Below are 24,192 nucleotides of genomic sequence, written 5' to 3'. Positions count from 1 at the left end.
CCTACGTCTATGTGCATTCCTTGAAAGTGGGCTCCTAACCCTAGGCTAATTATTATTTCACATTGGTATATTTATAGTGGGGTTACCATAATCTACCTACCATTTTTCTACTTAACAATTATTACTTTGTAATAAGGGTACACAACTAAATATCAATTACTGCATTAACCAATGCAACATGAATGAATGCATGAAATAATGTATGAACTGAACTATCAGGCATTCCCGAGGCTCTACATTAACAAATCAGTGAGTCATACCTTGGTCACCATTAGACCATTAGTTAGTGTGGTGACTTAATATCTTTGTACATTATTATTTGGCAAAAATTAATGGTGTAAACTATCAGATTCAATTATGTATGAGTTAACTGGGGGATCAAATGGGCTATAAACCCAGTTTACAAGACATAGAAATAGATCAGTGAATATGAATTTACAAACCAGAAGACACAGGAATAGAGAACCTGATTCCTCTCTTCATGCACTATGCAGGTAGGTGCCTTCACAGATCAACTCCACTGTCGCTGCACAACCTGAGCTCTCTGCAGTCAATATTTGTGCATAGCTGTAAGTGTGGTGTACAGCTTAATTACATCTTTCAGTGTGGGGTACACAATTGCAGACATCACTGGGCTCATCCAAAAACATATGCCTGATGAATCATAAGTTAACCCCCTCAAGTCTAGTCATATAATTCATAGATTGGAATTGTAGATACATTAATATTGATAGATACATTAATCCATGCATTAATTTGTATGTATTTGTGTACTCTTACCCTATGAAGAAGCTAAGCAAAGAAGATGCCCTCTGAAAAGCAAAATACATAGTAGTGCTGTATTTCAAACCCTTTTTCTTGGGGGGGGGGGTTTTGTGTGTTAAAAAATTAAAATCACTTTAACTTCATAAAATAACATCAATGTGATGTTATTTTATATGCACACACAGGCCTAGTTTGGCTTGCGCGTTACACTTGACAGATTGAAAAATCAGCAAGGGTGAACCAAATACTGTGCAACTATTGCACCACCAAACAAGTAAAACCCAAATTATCTCAACAGCAAGCTGCTAGAATATCATGAGCAATGTAACATGTTTGGAGTGCTTTTTTTCCACAGGCAGTTTGTGCTTTATAGGATACACAGTCGTTATCTTGCCCGCATTTGTGTGGAAAGAAGGAAAATTACCTCTGACAGATGATTTTTTGCCGAGGTAGGACTGACAGTTGCTGTAAGAGCTCACACCTGTCTGTAAGTGTGAAGCATTTTAAATCAGGTTTGAAGGCGCGTACAGCTTTAAGATGTCAGAGAGTCAGTAAGATTACTTCTGATCACCATGGCAGAACTGTAGGCAAGATAACTACTGTAAAATGTTGCAAGGCTACACACCTGGTGGTGAGTAGGAAGCACTCTAAATCAGCTTTGGCTCTGGTTACCATATAAGGGATGTTTGGCAAGTCAGACTTAATTTGTACGTCGTACACATACCCTCTTAGACTTATAGAAGTAAGCTCACAACACACCATATTTACAGCTCTTCCCCTGTTGAGACAAGTGAGAGCATAGGTTTTGACTGGTTGGTGAAAGCTGTGTCCAAGGAAAGCTGATTTGCATCTACCTACATGTTAATGTTCAAAGCATCTTACACCAATTTCTTTGTACTGACCTAAAGTTTCCAGCACTTCAAGTTATTTTTGGGTCAATGAAATGCAAATCCATGCAGGATTTTCTAATTTATAGTCTTTTTAAACTTACTTTTTCTTGCTGGTTCTTTTCAGCAATACTATGTATATCGTATGTTTATATTTATTGTCATGTCAGAGCCACAAATTGCTGTAGGTTTATTAAATCAGTATTGAGTTGATCTTTTGAATATGTTCATAGTTGAGTATAAACTACAGATAGAGGAGAAGTTTAGTTTTCCAGGGGACAAAGTAAACATTAAAATGAAGGGAGTTACACCTCACTTCAATCAACTCAGATACAGCATGACAAGCAAGTCAACACACACCCACACACAAACACCCACTGTGCAAACAAAATTAAGGTTTCAGTGCCCGGTTACACTGTGTCACATCAGAGTGGGTCACTCCACACCAGACTCACACTGCACCTAAACAAGCTCCATGTAACAATGTCACACAGGCCCTCAGTCTTTATATGCTAACAGCACTCAACTCAGTACGATACCAGCAGAATTATATGGTGAGGAACTCAAACATGAGACTTAAAGGTACTTCATATCAATGGAAACTGATTTTTGTTGTATTACCCTTGTCAAATTATTAAACAGAATTAGACAATTTAGAGAATTGCAATAATAATAATAATTATAATAATAAACTTAGGCATATAAAGCACCTTTCAAAACACTGTTAAAAGTGTTTTTCAAATGATAAAAACAGAAAATGAACAACAAAAGCATTAACAACAAGACAAGGCACATGTGAGGGCAAGAGTCATAAAAAGTTTCATTAATTAAAAGCAAGTCTTCAAAATGTGCAGTGATTTAAAAGAAGATACAGATTTTGTCAGTCTGAACTAATGGTGCATGACTTCCAAACCTTCCAAACTCCCCGTTCATATACAGTATTTTCAAAATACAGAGATTTAAGTGCTTCCCAGAAAAATATTAACCGAAAAAGTCAAGAAAGCCAAATGCGAAGACAACAAAACAAAGAAAAGCAAAACACAGTGCAGTGGACAAACAAAACGGCATAATGACAGCATCATTAGAATCATACAAAATGCCTCAACATACAAGTGCTTTTTCTGGAATTTTTTAAATGACACCACAGTTGTTGTTTCCAAAGTTGTTCCAGAGTGCAGGGGCCATTACCGTAAAGGATCAGTCACCTTTAGTAACAAGCCTGGACCATGGGAAAAAACAAAAGATCCCTGTTAGACAATCTCAGGCAGCGATCGGGCTCACAGGGAGAAAGCAGACCAGAAATATAACTAGGGACACAAGCTTGGCCTTAAAAGCAGGGGTGGAAAAAGTACCAAAATATCCTACTCAAGTAGCATTACTTTTTACCAAAGAGAATGTTAGATGTGATCTTTTCTATGCCTTTCCAAAAGGCTAAGAAGACAGAGTTCAATCTAGATTCTTTTAACTGGGTAAAAAAGAAATTCACAAAATAAAATAAAGCCAGATTACTCTTCTCTTCTCTTCTCTTCTCTTCTCAGATGGCTGACTGTTCACTCCCAATTCCACAGTTTACGATGCTTCTGATGCCTTAGTTATGAAAAAACTACAAAATGTGTACTTTGTAATAGATGTGGTTTAAAATGTAGTGGAATACTTCAGTCAAAACATACTTACCAATTTCCAAAAATGCTCAAAAAGTACAATTGCACAAACAAAAAAGCTACTCAATTACAGAAACAAGAGTAATTGTAATTAGGCAGCCAGTGTAAAGAGGCTAAAATGAGGCTGATATTCCCTCTGCACGGCCTGAGGGAAGGCGAGAATCAAAGGAGTTATTTACCTGTGCTTCAGATTTGTGGCTACAGTCTGGGAAAGCATGCATTTAAATTGTCCCCGCATCACTTTGAACTGATGCCGAGGTGTTTGGTTATAGATGAGTGTCTGACAGCAGAATTGTGTCTGCAGAGTTTCGTCTATACCAAATATTAGCCAAACAGATGACAATGTGAAATTGTTCCGCACTTCCACCCTGGAATACTAATCGCTCTCAAGGTCTGTCTGACGATGTTGCCAGAGGCCAACTGCGTGACGTGGTAACCATGCACCCATATGTGAGACTGTTATGCAACCAAAAATATCTCTATCAACATTCAGTTTGCATTTATCACTGAGCCCATTTCGACAAGATGTTGAGTCATTCACTCATTCATTCCAGGAGACATTCAGTGCTCCAGCCACACAGTTATAAAACCTTCTCCATTCATTCATTCAGTCATGCATTCATTCATTCATTCATTCATTCATTCATTCAGTCAGTCATGCATTCATTCAGTCATTCAGTCATTCTTTCACTCAGATGTTTTATCAATCAACAGGTCAAGCAGACAAGGATGACCTCACAGTCTGTAGTATCACCAGTAACACAACAAAAAAAGTTACACAAGCCAGGGGCAAAGAGAAACAAAAGGTATATTATTTTCTGAAGTGCTAAATAGTCTGCTTTCCAACAGCCCTAATAATTGCTGATGGCTTTATCTACATTTTGATCGCAGAGTTAATGTGAGGTGTCCTTCACGGCTGCAAAATAACTTTGAGTAGATGAAAAGTAATTTGTTATTCAACTTCTGAAATGCCAGGTGCCTAATAAGTAGGCTGAGCAGTGTTATTCTACTTCAACAGATATTAACACTCAGAACATTAAACCGGGCATACTTCCAGTGTTTTGCATATGGCTGGTTTAGGTATTTTTAAGATGACAAGACCTGAGTCATAACGGATTAACACAGTACAGGATTTATTTTTTCATCCAGTCAAGTCTTTTCAATTTGGTCAAAAACTTCCTGGGAGGGATTACTTTCACCCGGGGGGGACTGAGACTCCAGGAGACTCCTGGTCCGTTTCAGGAGGACTGGCAACCCAACCAGGGTGATGCACCTCTAATGCGTGTTACTTGTTTATTCTACAGTCTGAGCGGACCACTGTGTTTAGTTTAGAACTGTCTCTGTTGTTATCTTGAACAGTACCACAACTTTGCCATTGGAAAATATGACACAGACTACAACAGGTGCCACAGCCCACGTTTCCACCCTGCAGCCAGCTGGCAGCCAGCCGGGACTGAAGAAACAGTGAATTTTGATTACCATGCTGTTATTTTGCAACCTTTACAGCATGTAGATGGAGGACCTAGGATATTATTTCTGTAAGTGGATATACCAAAAATTGAGAAACCACAGGTTGAGTAAGAGTTGACATAAGATAATCATTTTAACATGAATGTAAGGAGTATAATAGTAATTATGGTATAGTAATAGTAAATAGTATGATGCCAAATATGTTTTTTCTATTCTCCTTGATTTTGGCCATTCTGAAGCAGAGAGCATTTTGTAATCAATCTCCTTTTAACTTCAATATTTTGTCCCCACTTTGCATGTGATTAATTCGCCCATGAACATTTTTTGCCATGATCTTTAGTTTATTTTGTTCTAGAGCTTTGCGATTACAGTTTCTATTCACTCCTGAATATATAGGCTAAAACAACTTAATGTGGAAATGATCTAATTTGGACTACATCCCTTACTGAGGCTTTGGGCCTATTTTTATCAGCATAATTTCATGGGATTTTACTTAAAATAGGGTTCAGAGTCCTCCAGTTGACACTAGTCAGTGGGAAAATTAATTCCCAAGAATCCTTATTAAAAGCAAAAGACAGTTGGGCAATTTTTGTGTTGTTGGCATATGTGTGAGATAATATATATCATAAGCTGTATCAACTTTATTTTTTGGATGAAGTGTCCCTTTAAGTAGAAGTTTTCACATTCCTGGTACATTTAAAATTGCAAAGCAGTGCCACTCATGACCCCGTTTCATTTCCCCTTTAAAAGTTGCAACAGCCAGGGGATTTGTCAAAACCGCATCACCTCCCGAAATGAATATGCCAGATGACTTTATCCTGTTGAAATGTCATAAAATCCTTTCTTGTCTGCAGTCGGAATGCCATTATGGAATACGTGTAAAAATGTCCTGTTTGTTTTTTTTAATATAGCAAATAAAATGCTCCCTAGCGACAGTATTAGAGGGTTACTGAAAGTCCCATTGTGCAGTGCGTCCTTGATCCGTCTCCTCCAATAGCCCATTCAACTCCTTCTCCGTCTCCATTTGGCCAACAACAGAGTAGGCTACGATAGTTTTATATATTCATGACGGCGTGTGGAGTGAGAACATCTAGGTGTAACTCAAGGTCGTTTACTTGTTCCTTTAGACATCGGGTGAGTCATTACAACTGCTAGGGAAGGAAATACAGAAACAAACGCATTGAGCGGTAAAGCTATGCGTTGCAATGAGCTGAAATGAGCTGCTCCGAATGGCAACGGGTGAAAGTGACGGGAGACTGCTCATGAACGGCCGGTGTATTCAGCACAAACATCCTCCCCGAACCTTTGCATATTTTACGCATACCATTGTCTCCAGGTCTCCAAAGCCCCCTTTACTGAAACCGACACAGCACAAACATGATTATCTCGGAGCTGTCGGTCGTGTCAAAATACATTCAGCTTCACCCGTGATGGACATGCTGAGAGACTTTGATGTGGCTGCCTGGTGTGGATTCGGTCTCGTCCAATCATCTGGCTGGTGAGGAGAAGAGCGTCGACTGCGAGACTGTGCTTTGCGCGCTCACGTGGAACATATAAAAGAATGTGGCGCGCTTCAGAGATGTGAGAAGTAAGAGATGGAGAGGGGGAGAGAAAGAGAGAGAGAGAGAGGGATAATCGTGGCGGAGGATAGGCGTTCTATAGCGCTGTGGGGGACAACATGATGTAGAAAAGCAGAAATTTTTGCCAAGATTAGAGAAAGACCAGGAATGTTTAAAATGCCATCAACACAAGCTTTTTCTCTCTCAGAGCCGCTCTCTTATTTCTTTACACATGCATCTCTAACTTTGCTGCGTGAGGTGATGTGTGAGTGAGAGAACCCAGCCATGCAGCTGAATGAGAGTGGAGTTCAAACCCTGGCTCCAGAGCTATGTGAGCAGCAGATACTGCAAGAGGACAACGCTGGAAACTGTAGCGGAGGTTCCACCGGCAATCTGTCACTGCACTGCTGGCTGCAACTCCTCTCCAAGGAATCAATCCTGGAATTGCAGGGAGACGGCTCTAGCATAGTGGTGCGGGTGATGATTGCATGTGTCTACTCTATAGTCTGTGCACTAGGACTGGTAGGGAACTCACTGGCTCTGTACCTGCTACACTCACGCCACAGGCAGAAGCAATCGTCCATCAATTGCTTTGTGATGGGATTGGCTGTCACCGACTTGCAGTTTGTTCTGACTCTGCCGTTCTGGGCGGTGGACACAGCGATGGACTTCCGCTGGCCGTTTGGCCGCGTGATGTGTAAGATCATAAGCTCCGTCACCACCATGAACATGTACGCCAGCGTCTTCTTCCTCACGGCTATGAGCGTGGCACGCTACTACTCCATCTCCTCTGCGCTGAAGATGCACAGCCGGCGGGTAGCAGCCACCAGGGCCAAGTGGACCAGCCTGGGCATCTGGGCCGTGTCTCTGTTGGCCACATTGCCCCACGCCATCTACTCCACTAGCGCCCAGGTGTCAGACGAAGAGCTGTGCCTGGTGCGCTTCCCAGACTCGGGCAGCTGGGATCCTCAGCTTCTTCTGGGGCTGTACCAGCTGCAAAAGGTCCTGCTGGGCTTCCTTATTCCTCTGGTAATTATCACTGTCTGCTACCTGCTGTTGCTGCGCTTCGTCCTCAGCCGACGCATCACCGGGGCCGCCTGTCCGGAGACCGAGCAGGGCCGGCACAAGCGCTGTTCCAAAGTCACCAAGTCCGTCACCATTGTGGTTCTGTCATTCTTTCTGTGCTGGCTTCCCAATCAGGCGCTGACGCTGTGGGGAGTCCTCATTAAATTTGACCTTGTGCCCTTCAGCAATGCATTCTACAATGCGCAGGCCTATGCCTTCCCCCTGACCGTATGTTTGGCACACACCAATAGCTGCCTCAACCCCGTGCTCTACTGTTTGATCCGCCAGGAGTTTCGGGCAGGTCTGAAGGAGCTCCTGCTCCACGCCACGCCATCCTTCAGGAGCTTGACTCACCTGCTGCCTCGCAAGGCCAAAGTGGCTGAGGCCCCGCCTGTCACGGTGTTGGTCCAAATGGATGTTTGACTGGACGATTGGCTAACTGAGGGAGGAACGGAAGGAGTGAATGACTGACTGACGGACTCACTGAGTGAAACTATTGACGTGCAGTTGTTTATCATGCAGGTGTAATTCATCTCTCCCCCGTCAACAGAGAAAAATACGTCATCTTTTTGCTTGACAGAAGGATCATAATCATGAATGACTTCCCAGTGGGATGTGCCCCAGTTTCGCTGTGCGCTCCCAGATTTACTCTGCGGCAAATGTTTTTCCTTGTTAGACAATGTCTCTCTCTCTCTCTCTCTCTCTCTCTCTCTCTCTCTCTCTCTCTCTCTCTCTCTTTCTCGTTCTCTTTCTCTCTCTTTCTCGCTCTCTCTCTCCATGTCTCACTCTCTCTGCCTTTGACAGGCGATACTTGTATTGCTCTCTGATTATTTGTCATGAATATGTAACAATGTCAGTCATGAATGAGACCTACATAGGTCCAGCACTCCTCTCTCAGAGACTTGTCTGGAATTAGTTCAGTTAATTCACACAGTAAACCTCAATTAACATTTGCCATATAATCTCCATCATGAGTGGGATGAATCATCCTTTTTATATTGTCACTCACCAAAGGCTGAAAACTACCAACCACAACACTATCGATATGAGTTCTTTAGGGATAGCCCTTTCTAGTCTTTATTTATGAGATTGTGAATTGATGAGAGACTGACTAAGATTCAATAAAATAAAAGTAAAGGTAAATATAGAAAATACAGAAACATGAATAGAATATCAATAATGGGGAGGTATCCCAGTGTGCTGGCTATAGTTGCTGTGTTTGTTTGTGTTTGTTCATTTGGTGCAATGCTGCCCCAATCTTGTGTGCATTGTTTCATATAAGCAAACTGGAAAAAATGAAACATGAACATCCACAGCTGATGTGGTTAAAAAATGTAGGCCAGCTGTGCATAGTAGTATTTGCTGTACTTTACATATAAATGACAAGGTCGAAAAACGTTAAGAGCGAAGGAATTGAAAAGCTCCCTGGTGCATAGAATACCTACCTGTTGAAAATACATATTGACTTGAAAAAATGTCAAGGCAAAGCGCTGTACAGTGTGTGTAACTTCTCTTGCTAGGAACAAAGAATAGCATAATAGTTTTTTTCTTGCATTGTCATGGGGAACAGGTGGGCATGAAGACCCTGCCTGAAATGGTGAAACAATAAAAATTAAACACAAAAAATTAAATTGATATTATAAGAACGTAAATCAAGTTTCAAATCCATTATCTGTTAAAGGAGAAACAATAGGAAGTAATGTATCAAAGGGTTCTCTATAATTAATAAATATATACATAAGTTATTGAAAGTTCCTTTCCTTGGGAAAACGTGAGGTTGGAGGGTTGAGATGATTGGAGATGAGATTTACAATTCTCTGCAATGATTCTCTCACTGCCATCATGAGCATACATACTGTACACACACAAATAGAATATTTATTTATATATTCATGCACACACACACATATTCATACAAGGGTGCAGTTGTCCCATAGCTGTACATGTTTCAGGCTGAGCTACAAAATGAATGTTTTATAACTCACATTATATTTGCAGATTCATGTATCTTTGAAGCTTATTAAATAAACATATCATATAAGACAGGCCATTCATAAAAATTAAATACTCCTCAATGGACAGTATACTGAAGCCAACAGATATTCATTCTCCATCAAATGCCACAGTCAAATTGCAGAAGCACTACAGTAATACTAATGTGATGATATGATTTTCTGTGATTGTGTTGTCTCTGTATTTTATCATGACTGTAACCATAACCACTATCTTATAATATACATAATATCTGTGTGATGTTTCAGTGGAAAATTATATTGATGAACACAGTCTAAGTGAAATGATGTAAAGATAAATAAATAAAAGCCCTGAACTTGAACTATTTGGAATAATTGGGCCATGCCAAGTTAGAATTCAGAGCACTAACATGAGGAGATGTATGAGGCAGCCGAGCCGCCGGAAGTCTGAAAGATAAAGTGGCACTAATGTTGCTGTTAAACAGCCATATACTGACAGGAAGGCACATGAGGATAGAGACAGCACCTAAGACCTGCTATTAATGCAATTTCATTTTCTCATTCTGTGTTTATGCAGCACGTCTTCAATCACTAACATCAGCACTGCCCTACACAAAGATAATCTATGAACAAAGGTGCCAACAGAAGCACTGTTGTTAACAGTAATGGCTGTCAGAGGCAATAGCTTTTCTAAATCTTCTTTGATCAAGTGGGAATTTCATTCGCTTATGTTGTTACTATGGATTAATAATAACTTTGATATAATTCCTATATGTGAATAGTTGAAAAAATACATACATACAGCACAGTCAAACCAAAGAATCCTCAACACAAAACTTGAACAATTGAATATAAAAACTCATTAAAACATTATATGCCTGTCTATGGAACTGTGTTCTACAAAGAAATTTAAAGGGTGATACTGAATTTGCTATAAAATTTCTTTCCAACATTTTTGCCTATGCTAAATATTACTCTGAGTATAGAATTCCTGTGGTTAGTGACTGGCTAAATATTCCTTAGTTCTGCAATACCTACAGTCAGTGCCATGCTTTATTATTGACGTCAATCAGAATAGATTCGGACTAGATTCAATTCTTGTCCCCAAAATCCCCTAAAAGCAGTGTAGAGTAAAGCAGAGTAATGTAGTATCTCATGTCATGACACTGATGGCTCTGAATCTCAAGACTTTCATTAATGGAAAGCAGCAAATATGGATGCTAAAATAAGATTGGTTAGTGGGCATTTCAGTCATTTTAATTTACCCTTTGCACACAGCTTGTCCTTGATGGTGTTACACCCTGCTGGTGCAGTGGGCTAGGTGTGTAAAGAGGGCAGCCTCCTGGCTTGATTTTGTTCAGTCGATCATGACGCAGTGCCGACCCACTGTCTGACCTGGCAAGAGCAGATGTTAACATCTGGATGCTTTGCACGGCTGGGTGGTTCTTATGAAAAAATACTGGCATCAAATCAAGATCATATCCATTGTTTTCACTTTCACTGTGTAGGATCACTTCTGTAATTACCCATGCCTGGCACGACTGAGATTTGCAGATTCAGTGGGTGTGTTCTCTAACTCCTGCTGGGCAATCCAGGGAAATCGGTTCAGCATTAGCCGTATTCCAAAAACAACTGGTAGGCTTCCTGGCCAAGAGCCAAATGGCCCGCAATGAGAACCCAGCATGCAAAGCTCATAAAACGATAATGAACAAGTGCCATGTAGAGAGGAGCTTTTTAGCTTTTATGTGTTACGCTAGATAAGTGTTATCTTCAGGCTGCAGGACAAGAGAAAAACAGGATGCAACATTTGTTTTTGCCTTTTTTTATTACACCTGACCTATAATTTGCCATTTTCTGTTTTTTGCATGGGTAGCCACAAGCACAAAATCGATTTGTTTCATACGGTTCTCTCTGCCCTCACTGGCCCAGTTTGGTCACATCCTCAGGATGTAACTTCATACCCTCCATATATCTTTCTGCAATGTCTCGGAAAAATTGTCTACATAAGTACAGTTGGACTGAGTAAGAGAATAGATTTAGATTGAACAACAATAAGTCAGGGGCAACCAAACACCTGCCAATAACTTTTAATTTCAAACAAGTAAATGTAATGTTGTAGTCAACCTGGAAGACGGCTAGGGAGATGCAGCAATAATATGACGGGTTCTAAAACCTCTAACAATGAAAGTGGAAAGATACCTGGAGGCCAGTAAATGGAGAATTGGCTGACTCCCAGAAAACTCATGAAGGACTTTGAGCTCTTACTTTATTACAGTATTGTCGTGTTCCATTATCGGTTCTATTACATTTTGCCCTGGCTGTAATTCAAAGAACTGAGTGATTCTATTTTGCTCGCTCTCTCTCTCCTTCTCTTATGAGAGTATTCGATTAGGACCAAATCCCGCTCATTGCGTTGTCCTGAGGGAGCTCATTTCGTTTTAACTAGGATCTAATAGATTTATCAACATGCACCCTGCCCCGACTCTCATTCACAGCGCGCTGTTTGATCGATACTCATCCAAGTTTCCCCTGGGACAGGAAGCGGCAGTAGAAGGTTGCGCGACACCCCTGGCGCTGACCTTTCTCTAAGGCCTAATGATAGTCTGACGACACCTTACTGCTCTGGAATATTTAATTATCCCTCATTAGCCTGACGCGTGGCACTCGGCAGAGGTAGATTTGACTTTTTCAACTCTATATGGGATTACTTAGAACTAGGTGAGGTACAGAGCACTTAGTTTCGATCAAAAGCTCCTGAGGTGAAAGATACCACACGCAGATTAATAGATTATATATACATGCGGGGCGTTAAACATTTGCCTATGAACGATCTAAGAGATGTGGCTATCACATATGCAGGAGAAGGAAAGGAGGACAGGAGGGTTATACAATGCTTGAAAACAAATGAGGCTAGTGACAGCACACGCACCCTCAATCATGCCAGTGTCAGTGTGTATGCACAAACACACATCTCCCATACACTGATGTAATACACCTCGGTTTGCCTCTGGTTATACTTTTTTTTGTTTCTTTCATCCTTTTCAAGTTTTCTCTCTCTTTGTGTCCTCCTACTATAGTCATATCTATCCATTCAAAATCAGAGGCCCACATTTTAATCTCCTACTTATTAGCATTTCTGTCAATAACAACACACTCCTGTCCTGGGTCAGAACTGCTAAGTCATTCACAGCAGCACCATTCTCTCTGTGGGAGTTGTTTCCATTTCCCAGAATTATTTGCACTTTTTCGAGAGTGACTATTTTCAATCAACTAATCTAAATGGGGCACCATTTTTTCTGGTCATATCTATTGGCAGAGTCACGCCCATATCTTCAAAAGTCCATGATGGAATTCAATTTACTTTCCCAAAGCAACAGAGTGCTTATCTCTCTGACCAAGAGGCGTAGTGAGGGCTACCTTGAGCACTAAGTATTAGAAGCAGTCTCTCTCCAGATCCAGACTCTCCAACTTCCTGCTTTGTTAATGACCCCACAAGCAAACTCACTGCATCTTACATTCCACGATTCACCCAGCACCAGTACTTCTGCCTGATAGTTTCTCACCCCCCTGTGTGTTTGCTTCCTGGCTTGGATCTAAGGGAGAAATTACATCAAAACCATTTTTCAGCACGCAAACTTAGCCCACTTATTTTGCTGCCGCCCAGACAGAAACTTGAAAATAAAGCTTGTTCAATGTCTGAGATCAACAAAGATGAGAGCCAACAACAATAAGAGTGAGAGAGGGGAAGCACAAATACATCGCCAGTCATCTGGCTTCAAGCACTACTTCACAACGCTTTACTTCACAACATGTTTCGTACACTATTTAGCACCGCAACCAAAAGAGCAGACGGATAATAATATGTTCATCAATCCCGCTGATGCTTCTTTTTCTTCTTCTGAGTTACTCAAGTGTCTCAATAGCTTTGAACCCAGCAGGGTACCTATACACTGCAGGCTGCATAGAGAGATAATATTCAAGACCCCAGATTTATATTGTCCCCTGGGGAAATAAGCCAGTGTCAAGAAACTCCTTTGTGAACCTGAGACCCCTAGAGGTAGGTTATGGAGTTCTTTTAAATCCCTTCTAAAAACACACTTCTATACACAGGCTTTTACGCAAAACGCGCCTTATACTTGTATCTCCATTTTATCTTTCATTTTGTAATTGTGTCGTTTCATGACTTGTTTTTTACTTATTTAGTTATTTATTACTGTCTCTTTTGGGGACAACTTGTATTGTCTGGGCTTTCATGTGGTTCAGCGCACACTTTTATGTAAAGTTCCATCTGTTTTTAGTTGTATCTCTGTTTGTTTTCTAGCTGTATCTGTTTATCTCTTGTATTGCCTTTTATTTCTATTTTTTTTTATTTTTTTTTATTCAACTTTATTTTATGTATTTTATTAATTATTACCTCCGCCAAGGAGGTAATGTTTTCGCCCCCGTCTGTGTCCGTCCATCTGTCTGTTAGCAGAATATCTCAAAAAGTTGTGTACGGATTGCACAAAACTTGGTATGAAGGTTGGTTATGGGCCAAGGAAGAACTGGTTAACCTTTCATGTCAATTGGCCAAAAGGGGGTGTGGTGGTGGGCATGGCATATCACCAAAAGGTGATACCAAAAGGTGATATCAAAAGGTTGCGGGGTGTGCATGGCAGAGGTCTGTGCTCTACTGAACACATTTTTAAAATAGCGACACACGTTATAGGACAATGGCTGGGGTAGGGGGAGATAGGGAGTAAGCTTTAGGCTCAGTAGAATACTTTTTATTATTAAGACAATAGATGCAAAGTGGAGATGGGTCTAAGATTTTAAAATGATGCTGGTCTGACTGCCACTGCTTGAATCACAACACCATCACAATATCATCCAGCATCAGACTCATGTATTCCCAGTGATCTGCTTTCACTTTACAAAAAGTATTTTTCTGTTAATTGCATCAGCTCCTCAGTTTTGCTGACCTTTCCTTACTGCCCCAGCTCAGACAGTGATCTTGTCCAGCCTTGGGGGACAATAGATCAGCTAAAATACCAGCCAGTGTTTCATACCTTATCTCTTCTCTCTTGCCATGTAATGAAGCTGGGATCAGGCTGGTCAAGGCAAAGAAAGCTTTGCATACACCAGGCCAAAACAGGGCAGGTGCTGTCATCCGTGTCAGTGGCTATCGTTATCGCACACACCAGGCTCAGCTGAGGAGATGGTTGGAAGCAGCACAGCCCAACCTCACATGCCTGGAGGTCAGGTATGGCTGACAAGGCACATAAATGTTGATTTCTGACATCTTGTCATTTCTTGTCCCTATCATGCAGCAGTTGGAAGATGTTGGTGTCACTGAATACTACTCAACAGGTGTTAAAAGTGATCACACTGGAGAAAAAACATTTGTTTTTCTTGCATTAATTATATTATTAGTTTGTAACACTGGGATAACAGTAATTATATCATCATATTGAATGCATGATTTAAATGTCCACAATTAGCCTTTTTTAAAATGAGAACAAATGATCATAATTATCAGCCATTGCTGCTGCTGCTGCTGGCAATTATGATGATGACAATGATGGTGATGGTGATGATTTACTATAGGTCAGTGCTCCTATTCACACATATTGTAATAAGTGAGCAGCAGTGGTCTGTAACTATTCCACTTTTGCAAATGAAAAGCTAGTGACTTGGTGCAGCATAGCTGAAAAAATCTATTTTGAAATCACCCTGCAACTGAAGAATCCTTAGGGTTCTGAACTATTTCAAGAACCCTGAACTAGAACCAGCAAAGCCACCGAGCAACTGTGATGAAAAAAAAAAATTATCATTCAAAATAAAATGACATAATTTTATCAAAATTAGGCTAGAAATCTATTTCAAACTATGTCCTTCAAGAACCAAAAATATTGTGTAACTTTGGGCCTTTTTCTCAATATGATCTGAGATGTGAAACCTAAGAACTTAGATGTACAGAGACATAATGTTGCTGATTGATGTTCTGGCACCTCTCTTTCCATTATCAATAATGATAATTTATGTGTCAACAAAATCTAACACACATTATGAAGATGTAAATGATCAAGGTCAAGGCTTAGTATTTGAAAATTCTAGCACGACACAGACACACACACACACACACACACACGCACACGCACACACACAGTGCAAGTGTAAAGGCTAGAGCATGCTCTTTTCAATAAGACAAATTGTCAGCAATAATGGCAATGGAATGTTTACACACTGGATCATGCAAGGTTACAAAGAAAGCAACAATTTCTGTCTGTCTGCAAAACTCTATAAGAAATTTCCTTTATAAGAAACTGCCATACACTGTCTTAAGTCTGCCACCTGCAAACGCTGACATGTTTCTCAGAACTGTGTGTTATACTTTGTTGCCAAAGTATTTAGAAAATGTTGACCTATTTAATGTGTATGCTAGCACCATTGGAATTTGGGGCATTCAAATCGTTCAAGAAACGCAGATGCCTCAATAATTCATAGATAACTGAATATATAATGGCTTTGGCTTGATACCTGTTAGTGCTCTACATTACTCTGGGCCCTATATTTATGCATGATGAACAGAGGTGTTGACAGAATATTTAAGTCAATATGAGGTCCATCACTGCACAGATGGTGATTATGTTAATGTTCTGAGAAAGGTTAGGGTTTATATTGGGGAGGCAGGTTCATTAAGAAGGTTAATTATTGACCAAAATGTGTTGATTGATCACCAAATTCACGACAGTGCCCAAAAAAAAAAAAACATAAACATCATAATGATCAGCATCCATGAATGTGTCCATTTAAAATGACCTTGAATGCGTTCATTAAAATTTAAACGTCAACTTATATTTGTGTGAGAAGTAATATCATTAATATTGGTTACAGAACAGATTTGCGGATTTTTGCAGTTATCCACCGCAACTCTGCTTGGAGCGTAAGGTCAAAGCCAGATGCCGGTATTACATCAGTTACCTCTCATCTTTAAAACTGAAAACAGGATTGCTGCATTTAGTCAAATTATACTGACACAGATAATACTGAGCTTTCTAACCCATAACTTATTCTGAACACAGTTTTCCAGCTTTTTAGAATAGGATGGATCCCTCTATGAGCTTTTCCACAGAGCTCACAGTATGTGTTAAATTGACTGAATAGAAAATGATGCACAAGTGAGGTTCCTCCAGGGACTGAAAGCCTGATGTTGTTACGATGTAGGTCAAGCATTTTCCTGCTGTGAATCAAATTTCGGATATCCTCATGGGATTCTGAAGAGCTAAAGCTGCTCATCTTCATCTATCTATCTATCTATCTATCTATCTATCTATCTATCTATCTGTGAAATTCAAGGGTAAATGCTACTAGGCTTGCAAGAGACAAATATTTCACTGTGGTAGAACAACATGCGCTCCTGAGCATCAACAGCCAGCCTCCCACTGCAGCTGCTCCAATAATCTATAGTCACCTTCCTCTAACTCCCATGCCAATATTTGCAAACAGTTAAATGTATTAAAGTTAGATGTGAGTGCATGCTACAAAAAAGTTTGCCTGAAGTGAAATGATTTGCTTACATTTCCATTCTATTGATGCTATAAAATATGAAAGAGCCTATCTGCTGACCAAAACCATCACTTACTCGAGGATGACAATGCCACTAGAAAAGAAAATAGTATACATAAGCACATGGACACACACACACACACACATGCACACACACACACACACACACACACACACACACACACACTCAGACAGCAGGAGATTAAAAATATAGAGACGTGGTTTTCAAGGAGGAACACAGGAGTCAACTGAGTTTGCCCTTGTTGTGAGTTTGTTTTGTGATCTCTTCACAGAATGTTCAGAAGGCGCCTGGAGAGTGCTCAGTTTAATCTTCAGTCACTGAAGGAAAAACATCAACCAGGCATGCAGTGCCATGCAGCGTTCTGTGATAACTGTGGAGATCTCAGGCTCACCTGCAGGAAAGATAAAACAAGGCAGCCGAGATTTTGATCTGGATTGAACTATCATGAAATTGATTTTCATTTAATGCAGTCAGTTACAATGTTCACATTACACTTACCTGGGTTAGATTGTGTATGTAATGTTTCGATGAGCGCCCCCACTTAACAAGACAAAACGACACGGACACGATCATACACATGCAAAAAAAAACACACACACACAAACACACACATCTGGTCTTTACACCAAGATGTATGCAACTGAACACAAAGCAGAGGCCTGTGTAAAGAGAAACATGCAGAAGCTGTGTTTGTATGCTGATTAATACAAACAGCTGAGGCTTAAGAGGTTTAATGAGGAACTGATTTGCATTATATTACAGCGAGTTATCTTAGCAAATCCAATGGGGACTCTCATGTTGGCACTAAGTCTACAAAATGGGTACTTTCACCATATGATAGGCCTACATGCCAAACCTTTCTGGATATACTTTGAATGAAACTTTCCAATAATTCTGAGAACAGATTTTAACAATACAAACTATCAACACAATTCTTGTGATGCAGTCTGTTACCCACTGAATCACTCAATGGACTGTCTAGGCAAAAAAAAAAAAGAGTCATACCCAGAAGAATTAATTCCCTCTCCTCTGCTCTCTCTTTGCTCTGATCTGGACTAAAAAGACACTGAGACTGATTGTGCCATGCAGTGAAAAAGATTTCTGAAGATGAAAGCAGAGTAAAAGTAAAGGGAGAACAAAAGAGAATACAAAGTTCTACGAAAGAAAGAAAAAGAGACGCAGCAGGAGAAAGAGAGTCAGGCGGGGAGGGAGGGAGAGCATGGCAGATCCGGGGAATCATAGGATTTAGGCACAATAAAGCTCCTGAAAAAGACAAAGCAATTTTGTGCTGTGTTTGTAAGGTTAGTAATGACAGGATTTCACAATTCTATTCTATTGTAAGATATGAAATATGAAATGATATGGCTGGAAAACAACTAAAGATAAAGGGCAAGATATGATATTCTACATGTGAAGTGAAGACCTGAATTTTTAATTTCTGCAATACAAAGCCTGGTTTTCCTCCTTTCCTTTCTATTGTTTTTTTTTTTACTTTATTGATCTCGGGTAGAATTACTTCCGTTATACTGTGTCTGTCTGATGGCTTGTGGATTTAACACAGCGGCATTATTGTTTGGTAAAAGACAGTGCTGTGTCACCCAAGCTGCAAGCTGCTTTTCTCTGTCTCTGTCTCTGTCTCTCTCTCTCTCTCTCTCTCTCTCTCTCTCTCTCTCTCTCTCTCTGTCTCTCTCTCTCTCTCTCTCTCTCTCTCTCTCTCTGTGATTGCTGTGATTGTTTTTCCAAGAAAATGAAAAAAAACCCAAAAACTAACAAAGGATTCCAATTCACTTGAAAAAAAATCAATCCTTCAAAGTTTGAAGCAGACAATAAAAGAATAGTTATTTGACATATCAGTGGAATGGAAGAAGAAGAAACAGGCTAAGACCGGATGAGATCCGCAGAATCGTAATGTCACACCTCTCTCCCAATTTCACTTCAAGTGAAATTGGCAGCCTATTCATCGCAGGTGGAGAGCCTGTTCAACAGGTCCTAAAATTTCAAGAGACTTGTGTGTAGAAAGTGACATTTTCACACTTACATTTCACTCAGTCTTTTGTCACTCACCTCACTAACTTGTTCTTGCATCCAGTTGGATGTGATATGCTGTGTATGATGAGGCTGCTGCTGAATAGAAATGCCTTTACAGACCTGAATGAGTGGAGCGTCTTGGAGTAAAGAATAAAAGAAAAAGTATGCCTTCAAAATAGTGTGGCTCCCACGTAGGCTTTATTATGTACAGTACAATACAAATCTTTGAAAAGGCTTCTTTTCAAACAGAGTGTGGCTCGGGGGCTGAAGCACCGGTGGACTGATAACTAGCCCAAACAGAACATACAACAGGCTATTCCCATCCGATTTCACTTTCTGTTGTACCTGTTGCAGAGTTCTGTTTAGTTTTCTTGGGTTTGATACATTTGCTAAGCATGTTTTTGTGTAAATGTAAGATTACCAGCAAAAATTGCCACAGAAAATAAAAAAACAAAAACAAAAGTGGACACAATCAGCATTCTTATTGGCATACTGCCTATAAGAATAGAATTGCCCATTAATAACTCTGGTTCACTTGCACATTGCTGCAGTGCTTTAAGAGATGTTTTTTAATGAATAGGAATGATGAAAAAAATTATTGGTGAATAGAACCAAAGACCTAGTATTTGGTACCTTTCATCCTCACAGTTTGGATGCTACCTACCACTCATCTGACCTGCTGCTCACGTACATTAATGTTTATCATCTTTCATTTTGGATTGAGAGAGAGAAAATAAATGGAAAACAAAGAAGTGGGGCAGAGTGAAGAGGAGAGAAAATCTCAGGGTGGTAGGCGAGCAGGGAGAGAGGACTTGGTCATTCTAAGGATTGAGGTGAACAAGAATAGGCGATTAGAGTAAACAAAAAAGGAAAAAAGTCGCAATCAGACACCGCCTAGCTACAGTAATTTCTTTAATGGCACTGGAGGCCAAACGCCCTGCTGTCATTGTTGCCGAAGTAGACAAAAAGCTTACTGTGATGCCCAATTTCCTCCCTTCTTAACACACGACATCCTGTGACCCTCTGCAGCAGCAGCATTTAACCTTTTCCTGTATGCATATAAGCTACCGACTCTGCTGTGAAGTCTTGCTGGGATGCAGATAGAGGATGTTAATTAAAGCGTGATTAAATTGAAGACGTCAGAATCCTGGCATGCTTGACCATTGCTCTGTCAGTATGGACACCTAATCAATGGCTGTCACGATGTCCAGGGATGAAAGGCATCGCAATTTATCAACAGCAGCACTATATTTCCGCTACATTTCCAGCCTCTAGCAGCCACTTCCATACCTCCATATTCACCACAACCCTTAATTTCCCCCACTCTGTAAATGGCTACATCATCTAAATGCAAAGGGGTGATTATGGATAATGGTATCTTTAGGGAATGGAGCGGGTAAAACAGAACTATAATGACCAACAACAATTTTACTTTGTCATTCATTCCTGTTCCTAATATAAGTCTGGTATCTGAGCAGGAACAGTAGCAAAGATGAAGTATGTCAGTCTGAATGTCCAGTGAATTCATTACCTGGAGTGCCTGGTGATAGAGAAGAGAAGTCTATGCATGTATGACCTTGTATCGATGTTATTTGTTATTCATAGGAATCTACAGTCCTCGGCAGGTCCCTAATAGAATTGCTATTGAGCCTGCCGAAGGTGGCGGTGGAGCAGATTATGGCGGGCTGCTTAGCCGGGTGCAAATTGAATCCCTTGGCCATAATAATGTTGGAGATCTGGAATCCTGTTTACCTATATCCTCTCGCTCATAAATACAACAAAACTTCAATATATTGATCAAGAAGAACATTTTTTTAACCAGGGCAGTGATGGAGAGAAGAGAGCGAAACAAAGAAAAGCCCTGACAATATATCTGGTCAGCTATATATATATGGTATATCTGGCATCTTCCATCATACAGTATATTTATGCTATCTCTTGACCAGCAGAGTTCCTCAGCTTTGGAAGCAATCTGTCATAGTCCCAACGGCCAAAACCAGAACTTTAGACATGTTGCTCTTACTTCAGTTTTCATGAAGTCCTTTGAAAAAATTATCAAGAATGAGCTACAGAGGAATGTGGAAAACTTGCTAGACTCCCTGGAGTTTGTTTACACAGCAAAGAGGGGAGCTGAGGATGCTACTGTCACTCCACTCAGTCTCCTCTCTAAAGCATCTGGAAGGCTCAAAAACCCATGCAAGACTTATTTGTTGGTTTTTCTACTCTTTAATATGATTTAACCGCATATACTGGCAGAGAAACAGCTGACCCATTTAAGGCAGGAGTTTAATATTGTAGGTTGGATTTTAGACTTTGACCAACAGAATTCAGAATGCCATAATAAATGGTTTGTCTGAACAGCTGTGCTCCTCTGCTGGCTCACCTCAGGGATACGTCCTCTCACCTATTCTCTATAAATTTTGCATACAGATGACTGCAGAAGCTGGCATGTAGTTAGACTGAATGTTACTAAGACCGAGGGTATGTTTCTTGATTTTTACAAAAACTGCTGTTACCTATTACCATTGTGCTATCAAAGACCACAAGATAGAGTTTGTAATAAGCTACAGTGATTGACAGTAAACTGAACCCAAAGGTAGTTTGTAAAAAAGTGACAGCAACCATTTTTCTGAGAAAGCTAAACCCATTCCATGCCTGCAGATCACTGATGGTCCTGCTGTATAATTTTGTGATTGAATCAATTTTCTCTGCATAGCTACACGGTTTGGTGAGCTGTTCATCACAAACAAAACAAGCTATCCAACACGGAGGCCATTAAAACAAACCATTCATCTACAGGTGCAGAGTAAAATCTCTGGAGTGAAATTGTCCCCACTGAAGCACATTTTTCAGAACAAAGCTGCATGGAAAGCTGTAGCAATTCTACACTGCCTCACCCACGCTCTGTAAGCTTCTTTCACTGGGCTGCAGACTCCTGAAGGCCAAGTCACATAGAATGAAAAACTCCCTCATTCCACATACAATAAAATTGCTAAATTGCACTTTTTTTTTTATTGACTGTTGATTATAGTTTTTTTTTTTTAGCTGACTATCTTTTATATGACTGATTATTGTTTTTATATAACTATTTGAACAAACGTAAGGTATTGTCTTTATTATTAATGTCTTTATTATTTATTATGTTTTTTGTCCCGTTCCACCTGTTTGACTATTTGTCTGTTAGCAGTACATCTCAAAAGGTCACCAATGGGTTCGCACAAAACGGAAGGTTGTTCATGGGAAGGAAGAACTGATTAAAGCTACACTAAGCGACCACTAGAGGGTGACAGAAACCGCAACACATTTTGTAACCACACAGCAAAACTACTGCACGACGGCAGCCCCTAAGGACAAACCGTGTATAAAGGCTAATGGCTAAAATAAACATGCCTATGGAGAAATGTCACCGGTTACCAGTCTCGCTTTGCCAGATTTTTCTCCCGCTGAAGGTTACATGTCCCACAATGGCTAGTGAAGAGGCAGGTAGCAAGTTTACCAGTTGAACAAGTTTACTCGCTCGCTTCATCGATTCCGCCATTACCACAATTTATTTCAGGGCTGGGAGGGGGAGAGATAGTTTAAAAAAAAAAAAAGAAAAGCTACGACTCGTGCCGAACCTGACAACAGGCTTTAGGAAAGAGGAGAAAACAACAAATAACTTCTGAACGGATTCACATAACATCATCAAACTTTGTGTGCCTATCAACAGACAGAATTGGCCCAATCAAACAACATGGGGCACTGAAGAACCCATCCAGTTTAGACATAACCGCCCAATTTTTCCAAAACTTGGTCCAGTGGTAGAAGGGCAGCTCTAATGGAGCCCTAACTGAACAGATAGAGCTGATTGGACATGTGGCATTGAAATAATCAGCTAAAATAAGCATTTTAAAAAGTGTATAGAATTTGAACAGGCAGATCTCATGTCCCATTTCAGGTCCAGTCATGAAAATGTGTGCAACTCCTGATGCGAAACAAGTTGGTAATGGGGGCATGTAAGAAATTATTCACTTCTGGTGAAATGATGCAGCCTAAGTATGCTGTGTTGTTGTCAGTAAACTGTCTGTTTTATTCATTATTTATTTTTAACAATTTTCCCTTGGGCATAATCAAGTTGAATTGAATTGAGCTGAACTGAATTGAATGTCTCCCTCTCTCTCTCTCTTGTCCTTTCATGATCCTCACACCATGAAGGCTTATCAACAAAAGCTAAGATAGCAGATTGATGAAAACAATCTTAAAAAAGAAGGGACTGTGTATTCACAACCACATCCAAAGTTGTAATCTATTAGATACAGTCTATTAAATAACAGATAGATGATTATATGGAGTTGGAGTTGTTGAGCCATGCAGAGTTCAATGTCATTTTCATTGCCATCCATTAAAGGAAAAAAAAAAACACCTTTGGATTTTGTGTTGGAATTATCTCAACATGATGTCACGTTGTCTAAGTTTGGCCAATTATCCACAGGTATAAGAGAAATATACCACCAAATAACAAAATAGATCCAGAAATGCAAGGTAGTTTTAAACAGTGTTAAATTGTCCGTGGAGAGGAGTTCAGTACAAAATAACCCTTTGAAGCACAGTGGTTACTGGGAGAAACCACATATTCATGGCTTGCTCCTAAACTCACATTATCATTTGCACTAGGAACATATATATTGCTAGAATATATATGTTGTGGTTCCCACCAGAAGGGAAAAAAAAGTAACACACAGGAAGTGATGTACTGTCTGTAGTTCCTCTCAGAAGTTGGGTCCACATGTGGTTTGCATGTTCTCTGCGCAATTGGGTTCCCATATGATCCAGGTTTATTTTCTTGCATCTTCTTCTTTATTGTTTATTGTAGAAAACATGTTGAAGAATTGTGATGACCAAAAAATTATTGTTAAAATAAATAAATATAGATTTTATAGAGACAAAAACATAGATGGTTTCGCCCAGACACCACTGTCCCTCTGGGGGTTTTAAAGTTTTATCAAAATGTATGTGTGTCCTTCAAAGGGATAACCTACATAGGCAGCTATTGATTTTCCATGAACCATGGATAGCATGTCTTCTATATGGACAAACACACTTTTGCTGTGGTTTCTCAAGGCAGGAATGTGTTTTCCAACTGTATTTGCATGGGGAAAAACACTGTTGAATCTCTTTCCTCACCCCATCATTTTCCTGAAGGGACATTTTTTGTGTCCCTTGTGGCACACAAAC

At 40.1% G+C, this 24,192-nt stretch overlaps 1 protein-coding gene across 1 annotated transcript; it reads left to right on the top strand.

Annotated features, from left to right (window-relative positions):
* Positions 1-6,627: 6,627 nt before the first annotated feature.
* On the top strand, positions 6,628-7,830 carry LOC139654957 (relaxin-3 receptor 1-like). Its single transcript, XM_071532232.1, has one exon. It carries the CDS (start codon positions 6,628-6,630, stop codon positions 7,828-7,830), a length of 1,203 nt encoding a protein of 400 aa, XP_071388333.1.
* The last annotated feature ends 16,362 nt before the right edge of the window (positions 7,831-24,192 follow it).

The sequence above is a fragment of the Centroberyx affinis genome, unplaced genomic scaffold (assembly GCF_046629955.1).
Source record: "Centroberyx affinis isolate AG114_WGS23_722 - 3 ecotype Tasmania unplaced genomic scaffold, CSIRO-AGI_Caff_v1 ptg002177l_1, whole genome shotgun sequence".
Taxonomy (NCBI): domain Eukaryota; kingdom Metazoa; phylum Chordata; class Actinopteri; order Beryciformes; family Berycidae; genus Centroberyx; species Centroberyx affinis.
The sequence above is the reverse complement of the archived record's forward strand: the minus strand, read 5'-3'. Positions and strand labels throughout refer to the sequence as shown.

Bases quoted from the DNA above. Each gene is read 5' to 3' on its own strand.
- LOC139654957 (XM_071532232.1), top strand. From the start codon at position 6,628: ATGCAGCTGAATGAGAGTGGAGTTCAAACCCTGGCTCCAGAGCTATGT.